At 42.2% G+C, this 23,797-nt stretch overlaps 1 protein-coding gene across 4 annotated transcripts in view; it reads right to left on the bottom strand.

The window, feature by feature from the left end:
- The window catches only part of AREL1 (apoptosis resistant E3 ubiquitin protein ligase 1), an 88,595-nt gene that overhangs the window by 60,111 nt on the left and 4,687 nt on the right, over positions 1 to 23,797 (bottom strand). For 3 of the 4 annotated variants that reach the window (XR_009210242.1, XR_009210241.1, XM_032179512.2), the window contains exons 2-3: positions 6,902 to 7,189; positions 515 to 575 (exon numbers count right to left, since the gene is read on the bottom strand). Coding sequence is in view for 1 of the 4 variants with exons in the window: in XM_032179512.2 (XP_032035403.1) it covers positions 515 to 530 (16 nt within the window). In the remaining 3 variants the exon portion in view is untranslated. Of the gene's footprint in view, positions 1 to 514; positions 576 to 6,901; positions 7,190 to 12,698; positions 12,813 to 23,797 lie in introns of those variants that run through there. The other variant, XR_009210240.1, reaches the window with a different exon arrangement.

Genomic DNA, 23,797 nt, shown 5'->3' with positions numbered 1-23,797 from the left:
CCCCGGGGGGCAGAGCCTACAGTGAGCCAAGATCGCGCCACTGCACTCCAACCTGGGTGACAGCAAGACTCTGTCTCAAAAAAAAAAAAAAAAAAAAGAATGCATTATCTGGGAGCCCTCCCCTCCCTTGTGTACTTGGCAAAAGTCTTCTCCAATCCCCACCAGAGTTAGCAGTTCCCTTTTCTGGGCTCCTTCAAACTCCTGCACATTCATCTGGTATAACTTTTCTCCTCCTTGACCATTCCCCTTTATGTTATGAATGCCTACTCCTTGAAGGCAGATTTTTGTCTTATTCAACTTTCGACTCCACAGTAAACAGTGTCTGGCATTGACTATAATTGCTCCATAAACCCAAATGAATGAATTCCAATGCCAACTCTGTGAAGGTACATTCTGGCACAACTAGAAATATTTTCAGCTCCATTTTCAAAGCGAAAGGAATAGGCAGAAAGGCAAAAAGGACCCAAGCAACCTTAACAAAAATATAATAGAGAGAGCTCTTTCCATAACATACCAATAACGTAAAACATCAGGTCCCTTCAATGCCGACAGACAGCCGAGGATCACAGCTGCAGCTGTTAAAAGAAAACTTGTTTAGTTTTTCTCTCCAACTCTGCCTTATAGCTATCTCAGAGTAATACAAAGTAGAGTGTATGGCGTGAGCCAAACAACTCTCTCTAGTCTAGAGCCTTACTATTCCTGTCCTCTTTCTAGCTTGACAGGTGCCCTATATTTCAGAGAAACAAAGAGACTGCATCATTCCCCTTAAAGACTTCCAATCTACTGACCACTCTAGGAATGCCACAAACAGCCACTTGCTTTATTGCTAATTTCAAAATGCAGTAACATGGCTTTCATCTTCTTAGATCCATAGTTCTCAAGACAGTTTCCCTCCCTCATGCAAAGTGGTGCTAATTAACACATGCAAAGAGGATAATGGAGTCACTTTCCCCTTATGTTTGCCTTCTGGAAGTAATTCAGCTAAGTAGAAATAGCTATATAAAATGTAGATTTTTTTTTAAAGTAAGTATCATTATCATCACGTTGGCATTACGTAATTAAAATGAACTCTGGGTCATCCCAATAATAAGCAGTGGGTCTGAAAGGGAAATCATTTATGCTGTTACCAATCAGACAAACTAATGGGCCCTCTGGAAGATGAGCTCAGCAGAAAGACCAAGGAGAGGAACAAAAGGAGACTGTACTTTTCATCCTGAGTCATGCCTGTCAAGGTAGGAGTTTGAGGGAAGACTTTCACTGTTGTTAAACTTGTTTCCAGAATAAGACTTCAATCTTAATTACTCATTTGATCATGTGAACCAATAAAAGTACTGCCAAGGAAAAATGCAATGTATGCTAGCGTTCATATCTTATCACTGAGTCTGATCTTAGCACAGGCTGTATATGCTATTTCACAACGCACTGAATTCACTCTTTCTTTTCAAGTCAGTGTACACTAAGGCTGTCAATGTTATCTTGACCCAGCATATCAGCACTAGAATATTACGTAGAGACAAGACAGCTAAAAATTTCTAGGCTCAGATCTGGGAGGGACCAAAACAACTTTTTTTCAGGGTGTGTTTTTACACCTGATTGTGCTTGCTTAGTTCCTGTGATAACAATATACCCAATGGAACCCAGAGAGAGTAGGTAATTTGAGGAATGACCGTCAAAAGTTTCATAGAAATCCTACCTAGAGTGATATCTGAAGTTCTACTAGAAAAGAAATCCACACTGGGAACATTAGAATTGTCACATGGATGCTCTCAAAAGGGTCTATTATAGACAATATAAAGGGCCAAAATTTGGGATCACAACTACTGAACCTCCTTCCCAAACAAGTATCTCATCTCTTGGGACCCTATGCTGAATTAGCTGGGGACCCAATAGCTATCATCTCAAAAAGCTGCTACGATCTCTCAAAAAGCATCTGTCTGCATCTTACAGGATGCACTAGATGACTTGGTGGGACCAAAACTGGCAGTTTAACTGCCTTAGGTACTTCCTCAGCGGGATGCCAATCTGACCCTAGATGTGAAATTTCTGGTTCTCAGGGAAGTTACAGCACTCAGCAAAGAAATGAAGTACATGTGGCTGGTATTACAGATTTGTGGTCTTCTTAGAGGAATAAAAGCAGTGCCAAATGTATGGCTTGAGTCATGAGGGCTAGAAAAATTTCCACCTACTATCTCCAACAATTGCAACAACCTTTTGTGAGAGACAGCTGACATGCAGTAATTGAGAAGCCTGGAGAACAATCCCAGGACTGCAAACTGTGTGACCTAGCTAGGCTTCAGAATCTCATTGCTGTAAAAAGAGTTGCAATTTAATAGTTTCTATGGTATCATCTCCTTTAGTATGATATGACTTCAGTGCAACTCCTCACAGCCATCAAAGCTCTAGCCAAACAGCACAACAAATAGTATAAGATACAGGATAAGGGGACAGACTCTAGAGTTAGATTACCTGGCTTCGAATCCATGCCCCATCATTCATAATGTGACCCTGGACAAGTCATTTAATCTTTGTAAAGGAGTGCCAGTTTCCTTACATGTACCTCATGGGGTGCTGTGAGGATTAAATGAGTTAACACATGTAAGCAGCCTATAGCAGTGCCTGGCACACAGTGAGTTCTCAAAGTTTTAATGATTATTACAATTATTATCAATAGTAGCACCAGTATCACTACTCCTTTACTTCAAAGCTGATAGGAAACTCCTCTCTATTGGCCCACACTTTCTTCAAAGAGAAATGCATCTGAATTTCAAAAGGCATGGCTTCTATTACTGCCCCTAAACAGTCTACATGGGAGTTCTTTAAACTATTCTAATTTTATGCCTAAAAAAATTTTACAATAAAGGGTTAAAAACTCATCCTAAAATAATTTGTCCAACAAATACTGAGTACTTACTTTTTTTTTTTTTTTTTTTTTTTTTGACGGGAGTCTCACACTGTCACCCAGGCTGGAGTGCAGTGGCGTGATCTCGGCTCACTGAAAGCTCTGCCTCCCGGGTTCACGCCATTCTCCTGCCTCAGCCTCCCGAGTAGCTGGCACTGCAGGCGCCTGCCACCATGCCCGGCTAATTTTTTGTATTTTTAGTAGAGACGAGGTTTCACCGTGTTAGCCAGGATGGTCTCGATCTCATGACCTCGTGATCCACCCGCCTCAACCTCCCAAAGTGCTGGGATTACAGGCGTGAGCCACCGCGCCCAGTCCTGAGTACTTACTTAATGTGCCAGGTACAGGGGGGACAAAGTAGAACATGAGAGCCACAGTCCAGTTATCATGAAGCTGGCAGTAATGAGCTTTACCTTGTGGAGTCCTCAGCCATTTTTCCCGTCACTTACTTCTCAATCAAATCATCACTACTGACTTTCAAGATCAGCTAAACCTTCTCCAATAAGTCAGTGCTACATTTCTGCCCCACCTCTATTCATCATTTAAAACTCAACAGACCAATTACTACTTTTTCCCCAAACAACTGTCTTCTTGAAACCTCCTCATGACCAGGGAGTTAGCTCTATCAATTCATCACTCACTGACATCAACTTTACAAAATGTCCCACTGCTCTACAACAGCTCTCAAACCACTCCCCACCCTCATAGTATTTACTGACCTCCCAGTTTCACCCATGGTCACATTCTGAATTTGCCTTTGTTCTACATATTCCCCCTTTCTGGTTCCTCCTGAATTATCTCAAAAGCCCTTCTATTTTTTTTTTTTTTTTTGAGACAGTCTTGCTCTGTTGCCCAGGCTGGAGTGCAGTGGCACAATCTCGGCTCTCTGCAACCTCCGCCTCCCGGGTTCAAGCAATTCTCCTGTGTCAGCCTCCCAAGTAGCAGGGATTACAGATGCCCACCACCACGCCCGGCTAGTTTTTTTTTGTTTTTGTTTTTTTTTAGTAGAGACGGGGTTTCACCATGTCAGCCAGGCTGGTCTTGAACTCCTGACCTCAAGTGATCCACCTGCCTTGGCTTCCCAAAGTGCTGGGATTACAAGTGTGAGCCACCATGCCCAGCCAGGCCTCCCTATTTTTGTCACTAAAATCACTTTTATTCCAGATTTTACCTCTGTTCTGTAAGCATTTTCTGTAAGCATGTTCCGACCCTGTCAGGGGCTCTCTCTGCCCTGTATCTACTGCTACCCCTACCCCACGCTATTCTCCTTGGCCCCAGTTGCTACAATACCTTGTTATTCATCCTATGATCTACCCAAATTAGATCCTTTACACTTTTACATACAGCTCTGAAATGTCCCCTCTCCATTAATTTTGAAAACTCATCTCCTCTGCCTAGAATATCCTCCTTCCTTTTATTCTCTATGCATGGAACATCTCCTGATCCTAAGGTCTAGGAAAAATCCTATCCACTCTCTCCAAAATCTTCCCTGATACTAAATTTAGAAATTCCTTCCCTCTTGTGAATTTCCATAGAACATTGTTTTTATTTATCTTACAGCACTTTTCTTTTCTTTTTTTTTTCTTTTTGGGACGGAGTTTCACTCTTGTTGCCCAGGCTGGAGTGCAATGGCGTGATCTCGGCTCACCGCAACCTCCACCTCTGGGTTCAAGCGATTCTCCTGCCTCAGCCTCCCAAGTAGCAGGGATTACAGGCATGCACCACCACGCCCGGCTAATTTTGTATTTTTAGTAGAGATGGGGTTTCTCCATGTTGGTCAGGCTGATCTCAAACTCCCAACCTGAGGTGATCTGCCCGCCTCAGCCTCCCAAAGTGCTGGGATTACAGGCGTGAGCCACCATGCCCAGCCTAGCACTTTTATTCTTTTAGTCTCATTTTTTCATTTTAGAGTGGTAATGAGTAGTCTTAAAAATCCTCCAGCCTGGGCACAGTGGCTTATGTCTGCAATCCCAGCACTTTGGGAGGCTGAGGTGGGAAGATCACTTGAGCTCAGGAGTTTGAGACCAGTCTGGGCAATACAGTGGGACCTCACCTCTACTAAAATTTGAAAACAAATTAGCTGGGCGTGCTGGCACACACCTATATCCAAGCTACTGCAGGCAGGGACGGCATCTGAGGCAGGAAGATCCCTTGAGCCCAGGAGGTTGAGGCTGCAGTGAGCCCTGATGGCACCACTGCACTCCAACTGGGCAACAGAGCAAGACCCTGTCTCCAAAAAAAAAAAAAAAAATGCTCCAAAGAGACCAACATAATTGCATATAGTAACTTCAATAAATATGAATAAGATCAAATGTCTGTCCTTTTCTTTGTCCAGAATGCCTAAGGATCAGGAATTTTCCAGATGGGATCTTCCTTGTAGAAAAGAGTTTGAAAGGATTTCTCTAATTAACAGTTTACTCACTTGAGCCAGGGGTTGTAAGTTCCTCAACCTAAAAGTTGCCAATTTAATTCAGTTCAACAAGCAGGTATCAAATGCCCACCACTGGGGTTGCAGATTCCCATGCATGGTATTTTTCTACAGCAGTTTCTACAGCACCCTCTACTTTTAGCTATTCATATTTTTCCTGTATGAAATTATTTTGGAACTTTCCCAAGTCTAATTCCAGTACAAACAAGTATGTAAGGCTCTACCATACTATTTCATCCAATTGTTATGAGTATTTTGTGTGTTTTCAAGTTCATATCTTTAGTGTCCTTGACCTTTATAAATATGGCATATTGTGATACTTTAAGCTAGAAGAAAAATATGACAGTAGTAAATTAACAACTTTCTACCCACTTATTGAGTCACTTATCACAGGCCAAACACTGCCTTCAGTGCTTTACATATGTTAGCCTAAGTAACTGTCACCACAACAACTTGGTAAGATGAATACTATTATTCTCGTTTTATGGATTTTTTTTTAAGCTGGGCTTAAGGTTGCTGAACATCTCACATTAGGGTAAGTGACAGAGTTGAGATTCAAGCCTGGCTGGGAAAGCCTAACAGGGCATGGTGGCTCATACCTGTAATCCCAGCACTTTGGGAAGCCAAGGCAAGAGGATCACTTGAGCTCAAGAGCTTGGGACCAGCCTGAGCAACATGGCAAAACCCCATCTCTACAAAAAATACAAATAAAAAATTAGGATGTCATAGTGCACGCCTGTAGTCCCAGCTACTTGGGAGGCTGAGGCGGGAGGATTGCTTGAGCCCAGGAGGTCAAGGCTGCAGTGAGCCATGATTGTGCTACTGCACTCCAGCCTGGTTGACAGAGAAAGACCCTGTCTCCATTTAAAAAAAAAAAAAAAAAAAAAGCCTACGTCTAACTCTGAAACTCAATGCTCTTAACCTCTACAGTGGATCATGAAAAAGAATAAAGTCATAAGGATAGTGAAGTATTTGGGGAAAAAAAGATTTACGAAAACAGGTAAAACAAAGTATGAGAAAACACTATCCAATCTTACTGTGAGGAATCTCATAGCAAGGCTAAAATTAGATAAACTCTTATGGCTCTTTTTAAATCTTTTGAAATATAAATAAAGCATGACAAAGAAAAGTGGAATGCAATGCCAATTCTCTAGTGCAGAAATATCACTTGCTTACGAAGGATGCTGGTCTGGTTGCTTAATACTATAGCATTTTGGCTCACATTACCTACAAAAGGGGAAAAATACTTGAAAATACTGTCTCAAGGGACTGTTAGAAAGTTGATTAACATACATATTCTAAAATCCTCTGCTTTTTCGGAGTATAAAGATTTTTAATTATAATAGCAACTAAATTTTAGCCCCAACATTGAAAACCAGTTGTGAAAAAGTCATTTCCCAAAAACGGAGAACTGGTTTCTTCATATTTAAAATTGCTCTGCTGGGGACAAAGTCAATTCTCACTGCAACTGTATACTTTAACAGCTATCCCTTGCTGAAAAGGCTTAGGAATTGGTCACTGGATCCATGTTCTACATCCCAATAACTAAAGCTTAACTCAGTCTGTTACCTTACCTTTAAACGAGGGCCCATGTTCTGAGAACCAAGTAGAGCACTCCTATTCACCAAAGCAGATAACTTTTGGCCCCTTTCACCTTGTCTTCCAACTTCCACATGAAAGATAAATGCCACAAGGTCAACAGAAAGGGTCTATCCATCAGACTTTGTCACAGTAACCAGGTCAGTGTTTCTGGGATGAACTGGATGAATTCCAGGGTTGAGAAATACAGCCCAAGAATATATCATTCCTGGACTTCTCTCTAGTGCAGGGTGCAATCGACTGCCAAAGGATGCCCCAGGATCCTGTCCAAAAAAGGAAACAGGGTTAGTTGGAATAGGTTTTTATTTCTGAAAGATTCCCCAGAAAAAAAACAAAGAGAAGGTAGAACAGGCAGTGGAAACCCTGTGACACTAAAAATAACCAAGAATTGGTAAACTCTGACCAAGCATTCTCAATTAAAACTCCACACAGTTTCCTTGAGGCCTCTCTCCAACTCCACAGGAAAAGTCAACTGGCAACCTCACTGTCTATAACCATGTCTTCAGCTGAGAAGTACCAGGGCTTCCTTCAGTTCAGTGTCCCCAAACTTCCTTATCCTTATGACTTTATTCTTTTTCATGATTCAGTGTAGAGGTTAAGAGCATTGAGCTTCAGAATTGGACACAGTTTGTTTTTGTTTTGAGACAGGGTCTTTCTCTGTCACCCAGGTTGGAGTGCAGTGGCATGATTACAGCTCACTGCAGCCTTGACCTCCTGGGCTCAAGGGATCCTCCTGCCTCAGCCTCCCAAGTAGCTGGGACTACAGGCGTGCACTACCACACCTGGCTAATTTTTTATTTGTGTTTTTTGTAGAGACGGGGTTTTGCCATGTTGCTCAGGCTAGTCTCAAACTCCTAAGCTCAAGAAATCCTCCTGCCTTGGCCTCCCAAAGTGCTGGGATTACAGGTGTCAGTCCATTCTTCAGTAGAAGCAAACTAGGCCACAGATTTAAAGAGTAACCTTCAGCACAACCACATACCCAGTTTGAATATAATGGGGCTGCAGCACAGGGTCTGGAGCAACCACGAAGACAAATGAGATGAAAGCATAGGCAGAACCAGGTTACGGACAGCCTTATATGCCATGATAAGGAATCGAGACAATATTCAGCTGGAAAGGAGAAACCCCCAAAGAGCTTTAAAGCCCAATCTATCAGCCTATGCAGTCTGCTCCCTTCGTGCCCACATATGCATTTCCAAGACATGCTTAAATAAAGTTGATTTTATATTTAAAACAGTAAAATCTGCTACTACGAGTCAGGGGAAAATCTGTGAACTTTCAAAATAAAGTCACTAAATAAAGTCCAGTAAAGTCAGTTTATAACTCTCGAAGATATTCATGAACCAAAAATGTAGCAGAAAGGGGGTTTATGGCAATGCATACACAAACAGCCACCACAAGACAAATGAGAAGAGACTACTAATTAGTAAATGAAGAGACAGTCTTACCATATGGCAGGAACTGTTCTCAGTGCTTCACACATATAAACTCGCAGATACAATTATCCCTATTTTAACACAGATACAATTATCCCTATTTTACAGACAAGGAAACTGAGACACAGAAAGGTTAAAGTACTTTTCCAAGAAAACACACAGTGAGTAGTAGAGCTAAGTCAAACTCAGACAACCTGGACCCAGAATCCAGGCTTTTAATGACTACTCTACTGCCTCTCCACTATGGGAAACCAAGGAAGAAAGCACAAAATGCTAAAAGAACAGAATGAGTGAAGACCAGTAAATAAAATTAAGTTGGCAAACTTTTATCATTAAAAATAAGTAAGTATATGTATTTAGTTTAAAATACAGCAACATGACCGGGCACAGTAGTTCACGCCTGTAATCCCAGCACTTTGGGAGGCCAAGGCAGGCGGATCACTTGAGCCCAGGAGGTCAAGACCAGCCTGGGCAACATAACAAAACCCCGTCTCTACAAAAAATACAAAAATTAGCCAGGCGTGGTGGCAGGCGCCCATGGTCCCAGTTACTTGGAGGCTGAGGTGGGGGACTGGCTTGAGCTCAGGAGGCAGAGGTTGCAGTGAGCTGAGATCATGCCACTGCACTCCAGCCTGGGCAACAGAGCCAGACCCAGTCTCAAAATAAATAAATAAATAAATAATGCGAACAGACTTGCCAAGTACAAGAGCCAAAACCCGGGTCAACCGGCAACTGGAACCAGCTTAAAGGATCCACAAACAACAGACTATATACGTAAGCTATAAGAAATCCCTATGTAGAATACTATATAAGGAATTTTTAAACGACACTTTTAAGGAATAAACAACGTAGGGAAATGTTTACAAATAAAATGTTAAATAAAAAAGCAGGCACAAAACTGTTTATGTAGCACAAGCCCAAATTTAGAAATATAACATTACATAAAGAAGACTGAAAGGAAAAATATAAAAATATTAATAGTGATCATCTCTTGGTATATGGAATTATAAATAGTTTTTATTTTCTACCTGTACCTTTTAGTGTTTTTCAAATTCTTAATGTTGCAAGGACATGTAAAAAGTTTCTATTTCTGGAGAACACATTTTTGGGGGGGACTGATTTTCCTTCAATAAGGGAGAAAATGGGCAAGTTATCCTTTTTTCAAATAAGAAAATGTTATAAAGAGGCTGGGCGCAGTGGCTCACGTCTGTAATCCCAGCACTTTGGGAGGCCCAGGCGGGTGGATCACGAGGTCAGGAGAGCAAGACTATCCTGGCTAACACAGTGAAATCCCGTCTCTACTAAAAATACAAAAAATTAGCTGGGCGCGGTGGTGGGTGCCTGTAGTCCTAGCTACTTGGGAGGCGGAGGCAGGAGAATGGCGTGAACCTGGGAGGCGGAGTTTGCAGTGAGCCAAGATCACGCCACCGCACTCCAGCCTGGGCGATAGAGTGAGACTCCGTCTCAAAAAAAAAAAAAAAAAGAAAGAAAATGGTATAAAGAAATTAAGATAACAAATTGTACTGAACTTTTCTTTTTCTCTTTTTTTTTTTTTTTTGAGATAGAGTCTTGTTCTGTTGCCCAGGCTGGAGTGCAGTGGCATGATCTTGGCTCACTGCCTCACTACAACCTCCATCTCCTGGGTTCAAGCGATTCTCTTGCCTCAGCCTCCCTAGTAGCTGGGACTACCGGTGTGTACTACTATGCCCGGCTAGTTTTTGTATTTTTGGTAGGGGCAGGGTTTCACCACGTTGGCCAGGCTGGTCTTGAACTCCTGACCACAGGTGATTCACCCGCCTCAGCTTCCCAAAGTGCTAGGATTACAGGAATGAGCCACCACACCTGGCCTGAACTTTTATTTCTATTTACTATGATCTTAGCAGGTTTCCGACCCTGTGATCAGCTACTTGATTATTAAATCAAATAACTCCTAGTTCTAATGTAAGCTTTACTGTCCCTACCATGAGCTACTATGCTCACCGCAATGCTTCAGTACCTCCACTGAGTTTCAAAAAACTCAAGCACTCCCCCTTCTCTGGTCCTGCTCCAAGGCCTCTCTGAGGACTCTTCCCACACCAGATAGAATCAACCACTTCCTCCTTCATGGTACTCCCCTGCTGAAGATACCTCTGTTATAGCATTTACTAGTCTGTATTGAAATTATTTGTTTATATAGCAGTCTCTCCTAATAGATTGTGGACTCCCCAAGGAACACTGACCAGGTCATATCATTGCCTCCCCATGGCTAGTATGGTGTTCAGCCCTGCTATCTCAAAGTCTGTACTTTCACAAGATCCCCAGGTGAGTCCTATGTATGCTGAAGTTTCAGAAACATGGTTTAGACTCTAGAGCAATCAGTATGAGAAGGGGCTCAACATTCTATATCTCTAACAGGTTCACAGGTAATGCTGATGCTGCTGGTCTCCTAGACCATGCTTTCAAAAGTGAGAACCCAGGTCAACAGTCAGCAGGCCAAATCCTGACAGCTGCCTGTTTTTGTGAAAACAGCCAAGTTCATTCATTTACATATTATCTGTGGCTGCTTTTGCACAATGGCAGAGCTGAGTAGTTGCAGCAGAGACATATGGCCCACAAAACTTTACTATCTGATGCTGTATTGAAAAAGTGTACCAATTCCAGGTGTAGAGGTCTTAGTCTTAAAGCTACATAACTACCTTATATAAACAAATACATTTTTCTAAATCAAAGAAAGCATAAAAATAATTTTCTTCCAGTTCTACCATCTCCTGTTAGGAAAAGAACTATAAAACTTGCAATGTTTTGCAAATACATCTAGTTTCAACTATGACTTGATGGTTTTATTCTTCCCATACCCCAATTAGGAATTTTACACAGTCATTTTCCAAAGTATGTATTTCATACAATCATGCTTGCATTTGATCAAGGCTAATCTTTCCTAAAACTAGTATCTTGGGGACCAAATACTGTATCCGGGTTGCTAAAATTACTATAATACATACTACTAACTCAGTCTTTACTTCTAAAGTGCTATTCTAAAAAGCTGTGAAAGGCCAGGTGCAGTAGTGCACACCTGTATTCCCAACACTTTAGGAGGCTGAACTGGGAAGATCACTTGAGCCTAGGAGTTGAAACCAGACTGGGCCCTCTCTTAAAAAATAAAAATAAATTGGTCGAGCATGGTGGCTCACGCCTGTAATCCCAGCACTTTGGGAGGCCAATGTGGGCAGATCACCTGAGGTTGGGAGTTCGAGACCAGCCTGGCCAACATAGCAAAACCCCATCACTACTAAAATACAAAAATTAGCCAGGCATGGTGGCACACACCTGTAATCCCAGCTACTCAGGAGCCTGAGGCAGGAGAATCACTTGAACCTGGGAGGCAGAAGTTGTACTGAGCCAAGATTGTGCCACTGCACTCCATCCTGGGTGACAAAGCAAGACTTCGTCTCAAAAAATAAAATAAAATAATAAAATAAAATAAATTAGCTGGGCGTGGTTGCATGCCCCTGTTGTCCTAGCTACTCAGAAGCTAAGGCAGGAGGATCTCCTAAGCCCAGAAGTTTGAGGCTACAGTGAGCTGTGATCACACCACACCACTGTACTCTAGCCTGGGTAACAGAGAGAGAAATCCTGTCACACATACACACACACACACAGCCATGAAAAACATGATGTAAAAGTCCATTTCAAAATTTTGGTGCATACAGAGCTAGTGGCAGCACACAGAAGTTCTGATATCACCTACTGATGTCCACCAAATGACGAGACAAAAGAAAGACGTTTGCTTTGTAAGATGCAATCTCCAGCTTTCTCCACAGAGAAGCACCAGCCATGAGTCCAGGGACATGAACTTAAAAAAACAAACTATTCAATTTTCAAAAAGCGCACAGGATAGGGTGGTCTAACTAAGGAGGTTCCAAGAATATACAGACACTTTGGATTATCAGTTTACATTTACTATGGCTTAATTCCACTCTTGGTTTATACTCCCCAACCGAAAATCCCACCATAAAAGATTGCCCTCCTCCATCAAGTTTATACTCTTGAGATATTTATACAGTTGTCTATTTCTGCTATCGTGGTTTAGCCAAGTTACATGGTTTTCATTTATACTTTCTTCATCAGTCAGCCCCTCCAGTCTCTTAATCATTCCTGTGGGTCTTCTGTGAACTCTCTCCAGCTGATCCCCAATGATCTGGTAATGAGGTGCCTCCAAATGACTGCAGCCTTCCAGGGACAGCCTCATTAGTCAGAACAGGATGAACTCATTCTCCTCAGTTCCATGACATACTACTCCTGAGCAGGTAATCCCCCAAATCACAGGAATCTACTGTGCTGCCATATTAGACTGTACCTTGTTCTATAACTCCCAGATTTGGACACTGGGGCATGCTAGAATGTGTTAGAAGCCAGAGGATAAATGGCCCACGTTCCCATGGCATCTATTTCACTAGAGGATGAGTGAACGGGGAGAAAAAAAAAATTTCATGTTAAATCAAACTCATAGATAATAAAACAGAATGTAATATATGCATGAATTTCTAAAGATAAAACATGGATATGTTGAATATATTCATAGATATTCTGAACTTGAAGCAGAAGGGCTGCTTGGGCCTCTGCTCCCAGCACCAAGGTGTTAACATATCCTTTACCACTAGAGGTACTTGAGCCAAAACCCTTACTCAACTTTTGATCTACTGTGCATTACCTTACTCATACCATATACTCACATTTTAAATGATATTATTTTTCTGCTATGTTTCCCCATCCTAGATATCTATATTTATTTTCTCTTTGCCTAAAATCATTTGCTGCAAGAACACGTGTCATTTATCTTCTGGCTTCTAGAACATTCTTGCATGCACTGATGCCCAAATCTGGGAGGCATGAAATGGGGTTACAGTCTAACTCACTCTATAATTCACAGACTACCAACATCTATAGGTTCCTCTGCATCGTTCATTCTTCATTCATTTCACATTTCTTGAGCATTTGCTATATGCCAGGCTGTGTGCTAAAAGCTAAAGTCACAAGGATAAATAAGACAGGGTGCTTTCTTAACCTCAATGAACTTGGTCTGCCATGGGAGAAGGAAAATGCAATGCTGCAAGTGCCATAAAAGAGGAATAAGCAAAGTATGGAGGGCAGAGGAAAGAGAAGTAACTGTATGCGCAAGTGGAAAAGCAGAGACAACAGAGCTGATTACTTAAGAATGAGTAAGCAGGCTGGGCATGGTGGTTCATACCTGTAATCCCAGCACCTTGGGAGGCTGAGGTGGGAGGATGGCTTGTGCCCAGGAGTTCAAGACCAATCTGGGTAACATAGTGAGATCTCATCTCAAAAAAACAAAAACAAACAAAAAACCAAAAACTGGGTGTGGTGGTATGCACCCATGGTCCCAGCTACTCAGGAGGCTGAGGTGGGAGGATCATTTGAGCCCAGGAGGCTGAGGCTGCAGTGAGCCCTGATTGCTCCACTACACTTCAGACCATGTGAAGAGCAAGACTCTGTCTCCAAAAAACACCAAAGTGTTTAGAAAGACCACCTGGGGCTAAACTGGGATGATTACCATGTAGTGGTTAAGAGCATGAATCTTACTACTGAATGATCTTAGACAAGTTACAGCAGGTCCTCAAACGACATCAGTTTCATTCAACACTGTTTTCTTATGATTTTGAGGAGTAAAAAAATTGACTCCTGGCAGGCACCAATGTGTGGAGTTCACACATTCTCTGTGTGGGTTTTCTCTGGATACTTGGATTTCCTCCCACATCCCAAAGATGTGCGCTTCCAAGTTAACTGGCATGTCTAAAGTGTCCCAGTCTAAGTGACGGTGAGGGGTGTGTGTGTGTGTGTGTGTGTGTGTGTGAGAGAGAGAGAGAGAGCACAAGCAAGAAAGAGAGAGACAGCACATAAGCGAGAGAGCCCTGCAATAGAATGGCATCCCATCCAGCATTGGTTCCCAACTTGCACCCTACGCCCTGGCCACCCTCAACCGTGGACTGGAATAATTGGGTAAATGTTATAATTATCTAACTTGTTTTTATCAATCTTTCTTATACATACTGCTCTCATTTATTTTAATATGTATATTATGTTCTGGTCTTTATTTAAAATAGTTTGGTGATATTTTTGTGACCAGAAATATGCCATAGGAACTTAATTCTTGTTTGTATCAATTAGCCTATGGTAAAACTGGTTATCAATATACATCATTTTGTTTGAAGTAGAAGTTTCTAAGAACCTATCGACATCAAGTGAGGACTTGCTGTAAACTTCTTTTCAGTTGCCTCACATGTAAAATGGAGATGCACTGAGAAAAGGAACGAATCTGCTGCTATTGGGGAGCAAGACTTGGAGAATAAGTACACGGAGAATTGCTTAAGACTGAAACTTTACACCCAGGTGACATGCAGTACCCTGGAGGACAAGGCTCTATGCACAGACCAGGCTGCTGGGTTGCCAGGTTATGAGGGTGGTTTGTGCCAGGCCACAGCAGCCCAACCCACAGTAAGTGAGGAAGATAGCTTGAATCTACCTGAAGGACTCACTGGTTTTCCAGAGAGATTCCATGTGGAAATAACTACAGCAACAATCCAAAATAATGGATTTTCCAGTGTTCTCTGAAAGATGATGATAATAAGAATCGACCTTTATTGCGAACTTACTATGTGCCAGGCACTGTATAAAGTGCTTCATCTATATTATCTCATTTAACTCTCACGTCAACCATATAAGGAAAGCATACTTTATCCATATTTTATAGATTAGGAAACAGAAGCACAGAAAGCTAAAATAACTTGCCTATAGCCACCCAGTTTATAAGTGAAGGAGTCAAGCAATGTGATTCCAGAGCTTACACTCTTTCTCTACTCTTAACTGGGAATACGGATGTATCAAAAAGAACTTCCAGAAGGGGGGAAAAAGATATTATTCTTGGGATAGGAAGAATTAAGCTCAGAAATATTTAACTTGAAATTTTAGCCAGGAGCGGTGGCTCACACCTGTAATTCCAGCATTTTGGGAGGCCAAGGCAGGTGGATCACGAGGTCAGGAGATCAAGACCATTCTGGCTAACATGGTGAAACCCTGTCTCTACTAAAAATACAAAAAAATTAGCCGGGCATGGTGGCATGCGCCTGTATTCCCAGCTACTGGGGAGGCTGAGGCAGGAGAATTGCTTGAACCTGGGAGGCGGAGGTTGCAGTAAGCTGAGATCGCGCTACTGCACTCCAGTCTGGGCGACACAGTGAAAGTCCCTCTCAAAAAAAAAAAGGAATGTTAAAGGAATATGACTTCATTTTAGACTTTAAGCAACAAAAAAACAAAAGATGTTTTTTAACCGAGAGAGAAAAAGGATCACACATTTTAAATGAAGTAACTCTGGGGACAATGTGAAAGACTCTGAAGGGGGACAGACCCATTAACAAGCACAAGATAAGGGGCTACTGGTCCAATGGAGTAGCTATACACTGGCCACAATATAGACAGGGTCCAGCGTAGACCCTCATTAGTCACATTGGTTGAGGGTGGCCAGGGCTTAGGGTGCAAGTTGGGAACCAACCCTGGATGGGTTGCTCTCCTGCTTTATGCTCTCAGAAGCAACAGGATCAATGATCTGTGAGGTCAAATGGATAAACAAGAGGAAGAAGCCAAGGAAAAAGGCAAATTTTCTATGGTTGGGAGCCTGGATAAATGAACGAGAATTAAGGAGGCAAAGCAAACACGAAAGAAAAGATGTATTAGTCCATTTTCATGCCGCTGATAAAGACATATCAGAGACTGGTTAATTTATAAAGAAAAAGAGGTTTAATAGACTCACAGTTCCATGTGGCTGGGGAGGCCTCACAAATCACGGTGAAAGGTGAAAGGCATGTCTTACATGGCAGCAGGCAAGAGAGAATGAGAGCCAAGCGAAAAGAGAAACCCCTTATAAAATCATCAGATCTTGTGATACTTATTCACTACCACAAGAACAGTATGGGGGAAACTGCCTCCATGATTCAATTATCTCCCACTGGATCCCTCCCCTAACACATGAGAATTATGGGAACTATAATTCAAGATGAGATTTGGATGAGGACACAGCCAAACCATATCATTCCACCCTGGCCCCTCCCAAATCTCATGTCCTCACATTTCAAAACCAATCATGCCTTCCCAACAGTCCTCCAAAGTCTTAACTCATTTCAGTATTAACTCAAAGTTCACGATCCAAAGTCTCATCTGAGACAAGGCAAGTCCCTTCTGCCTATGGCCCTGTAAAATCAAAATCAAGTTAGTTACTTTCTAGATACAATGGGAGTACAGGCAATGGGTAAATATACCTGTTCCAAATGGGAGAAATTGGCCAAAACAAAGGGGCTACAGGGCCCCTGCAAGTCCAAAATCCAGCAGGGCAGTCAAATCTCAAAGCTCCAAAATGATCCCCTTTGACTCCATGTCTCATATCCAGGTCACACTGATGCAAGAGGTGGGTTCCCATGGTCTGGGGCGGCTCCACCCCTGTGGCTTTGCAGGGTACAGCCTCCTCCCCAGCTGCTTTCACGGGCTAGCACTGAGTGCCTGAGGCTTTTCCAGGCACATAGTACAAACTGTCGGTGAATCTACCACACTGGGGTCTGGAGGACAGTAGCCCTCTTCTCACAGCTCCACTAGACAGTGCCCCAGTGGGGACTCTGTGTGGGAGCTTCAACCCCACATTTCCCTCCCACATTGCCCTAGCAGAGGTTCTCCATGAGGACCCCACCCCATAGCAGACTTCTGCCTGAACATTCAGGAGTTTCCATACATCCTCTGAAATCCAGGTGGAGATTCTTTTTTTTTTTTTTTTTTTTTCTTGAGACGGAGTCTTGCTCTGTTACCCAGGCTGGAGTGCAGTGGCGCGATCTCGGCCCACTGCAAGCTCCGCCTCCCGGGTTCACGCCATTCTCCTGCCTCAGCCTCCGGAGTAGCTGGGACTACAGGCGTCCACCACTGCGCCTGGCTAATTTTTTGTATTTTTAGTAGAGACGGGGTTTCACCATGGTCTCAATCTCCTGACCTCGTGATCCACCCGCCTTGGCCTCCCAAAGTGCTGGGATTACAGGCATGAGCCACTGCACCTGGCCTCAGGTGGAGGTTCTCAAACCTCAATTCTTGACTTCTGTGCACCCACAGGCTCAATATCACGTGTAAGCTGCCAAGTCTTGGGGCTTGCACCTTCTGAAGCGACGGCCCAAGCTGTACCTTGGCTCCTTTCAGCCACAGCTGGAGCAACTGGGGCACAGGGCACCAAGTCCCTACACTGCACACAGCAGGGGGAACCTGGGCCCTGCCTTCAAAACCATTTTTTCTTCCTAGGCCTCCAGGTCTGTGATGGGAGTGGCTGCTATGAAAACCTCTGACATGCCCTGGAGACATTTTCCCCATTGTCTTGGTGATTTGGCTCCTCTTTATTTATGCAAATTTCTGTAGCCAGCTTGAATTTCTCCTCAAAAAATGGGTTTTTCTTTTCTATTGCCACTGTCAGGCTGCAAATTTTCCAAACTTTTATGCTCTGCTTCCCTTTTAAACGTTAAGTTCCAATTTCAGATCATCTCTCTCAAGTTCAAAGTTCCACAGATTTCTAGGGCAGGAACAAAATGCTTCCAGTCTCTTTGCTAAAGCATAACAAGAGTGACCTTTGCTCCAGTTCCCAACAAATTCCTCATCTCCATCTGAGACCACCTCAGCCTGGATTTCAATGTCCATATCATTATCACCATTTTGTTCAAAGTCATTCAACAAGTCTCCAGGAAGTTTCAAACTCTGCCACATTTTCCTGTCTTCCTCTGAGCCCTCCAAACTGTTGTAACCTCTGCCTGTTACACAGTTCCAAAGTTGCTTCCACATTTTCAGGTATCTTTACAGCACTGCCTCACTCCCAGTACCAATTTACTCTATTAGTCCATTTTCACGCTGCTGATAAAGACATACTAGAGAGTGGGTAATTTATAAAGAAAAAAGGTTGAATGGACTCATAGTTCCACGTGGCTGGGAGGCCTCACAACCATGTCAGAAGGCTAAAGGCATGTCTTACATGGCAGCAGGCAAGAGACAATGAGAGCCAAGTGAAAGGGGAAACCCCCTATAAGATCAACAGATATTGTGAGACTTATTCACTACCATGAGAACAGTATGAGGGAAACCACCCCATGATTCAATTATCTCCCACTGGGTCCCTCCCACAACAATGGGAATTATGGGAGCTAAAATTCAAGGTGAGATTTGGGTGGGGACACAGCCAAACCATATCAAAAGATAATGAGTAGAGAATTAAACATGTTAAGTTTGGAGTGTCTACAGGATATCCAGGTGAATACATTCAAAAGGTACATAGAAATACATTTGTATCACATGCAAAATGTAGTCCTTCGTCTGTAGCATTTTTTCACTTAGCATAATGGTTTTTAGATTCGTACATGTTGTTACACGTTTCGGTAGTTCACTCCTTTTTCCTGCGGAGTAGTACTCCATTAAATGGACATACTGCAATCTGTTTATCCATTCACCAGATGAAGGACATTTGGGTTATATCCAGTTTGGTGGTATCGTGGATAAAGCTGCTAAGAATATTAAGCTACAAGTCTGTGTAGACACATGCTTTCATTTCTCTTGGGTAAACATCTAAGAATGGGATTGCTGGGTCATATGGTAAGTATCTATTTAACTTACAAGAAATTGCCAAACTGTTTACCAAAGCAGCTGGACCACTTTGCATTTCTACCAGCAACGCACAAGAGGCGGGTTGCTCTACATCCACCAACACTTGGTACTGTCTTTTAATTTTACCCATTCTAATAGGTGGAAGTGGTATCTCATTGTGATTTTAATTTGCATTTCCCTAAGGACTAACAATATTGAGGTTTTTTTAATGTGTTTATTGGTTATTTGTATTAGTTTCTTTGAAGTATCTATTCAAATCTTTTGTCTTTTTTAAAAATCGAGCTGTTTGTCTTCTTACTATTGAGTTGTAAGAGTTCTTTATACATTCTAAATGTGAACCCCGAATATCTGAGACAGGTCTCAGTTAATTCAGAAAGTTTATTTTGCCAAGGTTGAAGACGCACGCCCAGGACACGGCCTCATGAGGTCCTGACGACATGTGCCCAAGGTGGTCGGGGCACAGCTTGCTTTTATACATTTTAGGGAGACATGAGACATCAATCAAGATGTATACTGGCTCAGTCCAGAAAGGCGGGACAACTTGGAGTAGGGAGGGGGGGCTTCCAGGTGAGAAAAATGGTTGCATTATTTTGAGTTTCTGATTAGCCCTTCCAAAGGAGGCAATCAGATATGCATCTATCTCAGTAAGCAGAGGGATGACTTTGAATACAATGGGACACAGATTTGCCCTAAGCAGTTCCCAGCTTTACTTTTCCCTTTAGCTTAGTGATTTGGGGGCCCCAAGACTTATTTTCCTTTCACATAAATGTAAGTCCTTTATTAGATAAACATTTTGCAAATATTTTCTGTGGTTTGCCTCTTCATTTTCTTAACAGAAAATACACTTTTTAAAGAGTAAAAGTTTCTAACTTTGATGAAAGCCAACATAAATTTTTTCTTCATAGTTTGTGGTTTTTGTGTTCTATTTTTTAAAACTCTGCCTAGCTCAAGGTCACAAAGATTTTCTCCTGATTTTCTTCTAGAAGTTTATCTAAACGTTTCACAAGAGAAAATTCTCTCGTCAAATTTTTTAACAAGACTTTTTAAAACTCCTGCATTCCATTTATTTCATAGTCATTAAGTTTTATTCCCTTTGTTTCTTTCAAATTCAATGCCACACATTATCATGCACTATTTAAGTTATAGTCTTTTGTTGTTTTTTTTTTTTTTTTTTTTTTTGAGACAGAGTTTTGCTCTTATTGCCCAGGCTGGAGTGCAATGGCGCCATCTCGGCTCACTGCAACCTCCACTTTCCAGGTTCAAGCGATTCTCCTGCCTCAGCCTCCCAAGTAGCTGGGATTATAGGCATGCGCCACCACACCCAGCTAATTTTGTATTTTTAGTAGAGACGGGGTTTCTCCATGTTGGTCAGGCTGGTCTCGAACTCCCGACCTCAGGTGATTTGCCCACCTCGGCCTCCCTAAGTGCTGGGATTACAGGCGTGAGCCACTATGCCTGGCCCCAGTTATAGTCTATTTCTGAATTTGGAAAGATTTTAATATTTTAACAGATTTTTCCTCTCTTCAATCTAGTAAATGGAATGCTAAGGTTTTAGTCCCTCACTTCTCTCCAAATACACATAAGACCTCTGCACCCCTGATACTGGTTCTTAAAACAACAACTAAATTCCACAACCCAGAACATGCACCTTGAAGTTAAGCCAGGGGCAATAAACTAGTTACCCTTCTGGCTTTGACGAGAGTCTTTTATAAGATCATTCCCACCTTACTGAGTCACTCTAACCTGTGATGAGACTGGAAAACGTTGTTCTATAATCACTCACTGGTTAAATTAAAATTTAGGCTTATAAAGGTTAAGCTAACCAAGACAAAAGTAATTCTGCATTACTTAATTCAATTTAGATTCTCTCTATTGCACCATTCTCTCTAAAACAAGCCAGAGTTCTTCAGACCTGTATTTCTTTTTGTGTAGTATACACAAAGGCATAGCTTAGTTAGATTCAGCTGTCCCTGGAGTCGTTTGCCATTCATTCTCAGCACAGTTTAGAGAAAGCAGGAAAAAGGGATTCAAAGCTAATGTGAGTATAACAGGGAAAACAAGAAGTGAGAATTTACCATTGCTCATTTTGTAACCTCATGGGGAGAAAAACAAAAGAGAAAACTGGATCATCTATGTCACTGTCCCATTCTTAACCCTAAATCTAGAAAATACTAGCTTCAGTTTCCTCTTCCCTCCTATCCTGATGTGTTTTCTATACGCAAACTGACTCTACTATGCCTGAGCCACAGAGGACAGGCCCCCATGTTCCCATCTCATGGAAGCTTTTATGCTTAGGTGACCTTAGACCACTGAATCTTGGCTATAACAGGAAGGTTTTAAAAGTAATTCTTTGAACCTGACAAGCCGTCTCCCTCAATAAGTCTAGGAAGCTATTATTCCATTAACTGCGCCTGAAGTGGCAGGCACACTGCCAGATCTGCAGCCCAGTCGGGTGGAACTGGAATGGTCACACGTATACTTAAAAGCTAACTCTGCCTCTACTACCATCCATTACTTTCAATTCTGTGCTTATTTTTAAGGAAAATAAATTATTTATAGAATTGAAAGGAAAAACAATGTTATTTAAATGAGCATTTTGTAGTTAAGATTCCAAGAAGAAAAACTCAACTAGCCACAGAAATGGCACCCTAAGATAGCTGGATTTGAAGGAGAAACTCAACACTTACCTATTCAAAACAAAATTTCTGTTGACCTAATAATCAATTTTACCAAAGAAAGGTCTACTAATTTCTTCAAATGCATATTAAGAAGCGACCACATGCCAAGCAATATATTGGACCCTAAAGATTCCAGAATGAGTAAAATATCCTCAACACTTTAGAAACATAAAAGCTTAGTAAAGAAGACAGACAAGTAAATAATTACGTAGTTATACTTCCATGTAGTAAAATCTATGAGGTGAGCATAGAGGGTATGGATGGATACCTTAATCAAGATCAGCTCTTAGCTTCTCAGGAAAGTTCACATCACCCTCCTGGAAGCAAAGTCAACTCTTCCATAGAGTTAACAATGCTTTGGGGGTCAAGGAATACAAAACACTACCTATGAAGTATTACTTATTCTCAGGGTCAATGACTCTCTTCAACACTGGTCAGAGGGGGATTCTTGGACCACATACATAGCACAGAAAAAGCACTCACTGGAAATACCAACTTATTTATCAAAATTATACACGATCTGGTCGGGCACAGTGACTCATGCCTGTAATCCCAGCACTTTGGGAGGCTGAGGCGGGCGGATCACCTGAGGTCAGAATTTCGAGACCAGCCTGGCCAACATGGTGAAATCCCATCTCTACTAAAAATACAAAAATTAGCCAGGCGTGGTGGCGGGCATCTGTAATCCCAGCTACTCAGGAGGTTGAGACAGGAGAATAGTTTGAACCCGGGAGGCAGAAGTGGCAGTGAGCCAAAATGGTGCCACTGCACTCCAGCCTGGGTGACAAGAGTGAAACTCCATTTAAAAAAAAAAGAGGCCGGGCGCGGTGGATCACACTGGTAATCTCAGCACTTTGGGAGGCTGAGGTGGGCAGATTACGAGGTCAGGAGATCGAGACCACCCTGGCTAACACAGTGAAATCCCATCTCTACTAAAAATACAAAAAATGGCTGGGCACAGCGGCTCACGCCTGTAATCCCAGCACTTTGGGAGGCCCAGGTGGGTGGATCACAAAGTCAGGAGATCGAGACCTTCCTGGCTAACACAGTGAAACCCCGACTCTACTAAAAATACAAAAAATTAGCTGGGTGTGGTGGTGGGTGCCTGTAGTCCCAGCTACTAGGGAGGCTGAGGCAGGAGAAAGACATGAACCCAGGAGGTGGAGCTTGCAGTGAGCCGAGATCGCGCCACTGCACTCCAGCCTGGGCGACAGAGCAAGACTCGTCTCAAAAAAAAAAAAAAAAAAAAAATACAAAAAATTAGCCAGGTGTGGTGGTGGGCACCAGTAGTAGCAGCTACTTGGGAGGCTGAAGCAGGAGAATGGCGTGAACCTGGGAGGCGGAGCTTGTAGTGAGCCGAGATCGCGCCACTGCACTCCAGCCTGGGTGACAGAGCATGACTCCGTCTCAAAAAGGAAATTACACATGATCTAACTGGAATGTGGTATTCTGGATTCAGTTTGGGTACAGAAAAAGGAAATTAGTGGAGAAACCTGTGAAATCCAAATAAAGTCTATAGTTGAATAATAGTTTTGTACCAATGTTAATTTCTTAGATGTGACAGTATGTGCGATGGTTATGTAAGAAGTTAACATTAGGAGAAGCTGGGTGAAAGGTATACAGGAATACTCTGTACTAGCTTTGCAACTTTTTTATAAATTTAAAATTATTCCACAATTTAAAACAATTTAATTACATATGGTGCTCCCCTTTACATTCTCACTCCCCCTTAGAATTCTAATCATGTCTCCCTAATCATTGCCCCAATTCAGGTAATGCCGGCCTAAAACTTTTTAAATATCTTTTTTAACCCCTTTCTATGAACTGTTTGCACAGCCCACCTGGGATTTCTTCTTTACCAAGACATGAAAAACTAGACCACACTTGGGAAGTTTTAACTGTTTTCTGTTCCTAATAGATTTACTATATATACCCGGGGTACCTTGAATTTGAACTTCCCAAAGCAGACAAGAGAGGAGTTAAAATAACATGCTCTGGGTCTCTGGATAAAAGCAAGGGGACATTACAGAAAATATGTTGTATATTAATAGATTATCTCATCTCTGGCCAAAAAGTACAATATATAGAA

This window comes from Hylobates moloch, unplaced genomic scaffold (genome assembly GCF_009828535.3).
Source record: "Hylobates moloch isolate HMO894 unplaced genomic scaffold, HMol_V3 SCAFFOLD_16, whole genome shotgun sequence".
In the NCBI taxonomy this organism is placed as follows: Eukaryota; Metazoa; Chordata; class Mammalia; order Primates; family Hylobatidae; genus Hylobates; species Hylobates moloch.
Note: the sequence above shows the minus strand (reverse complement) of the source record. Positions and strands in the feature narration are given on the sequence as shown.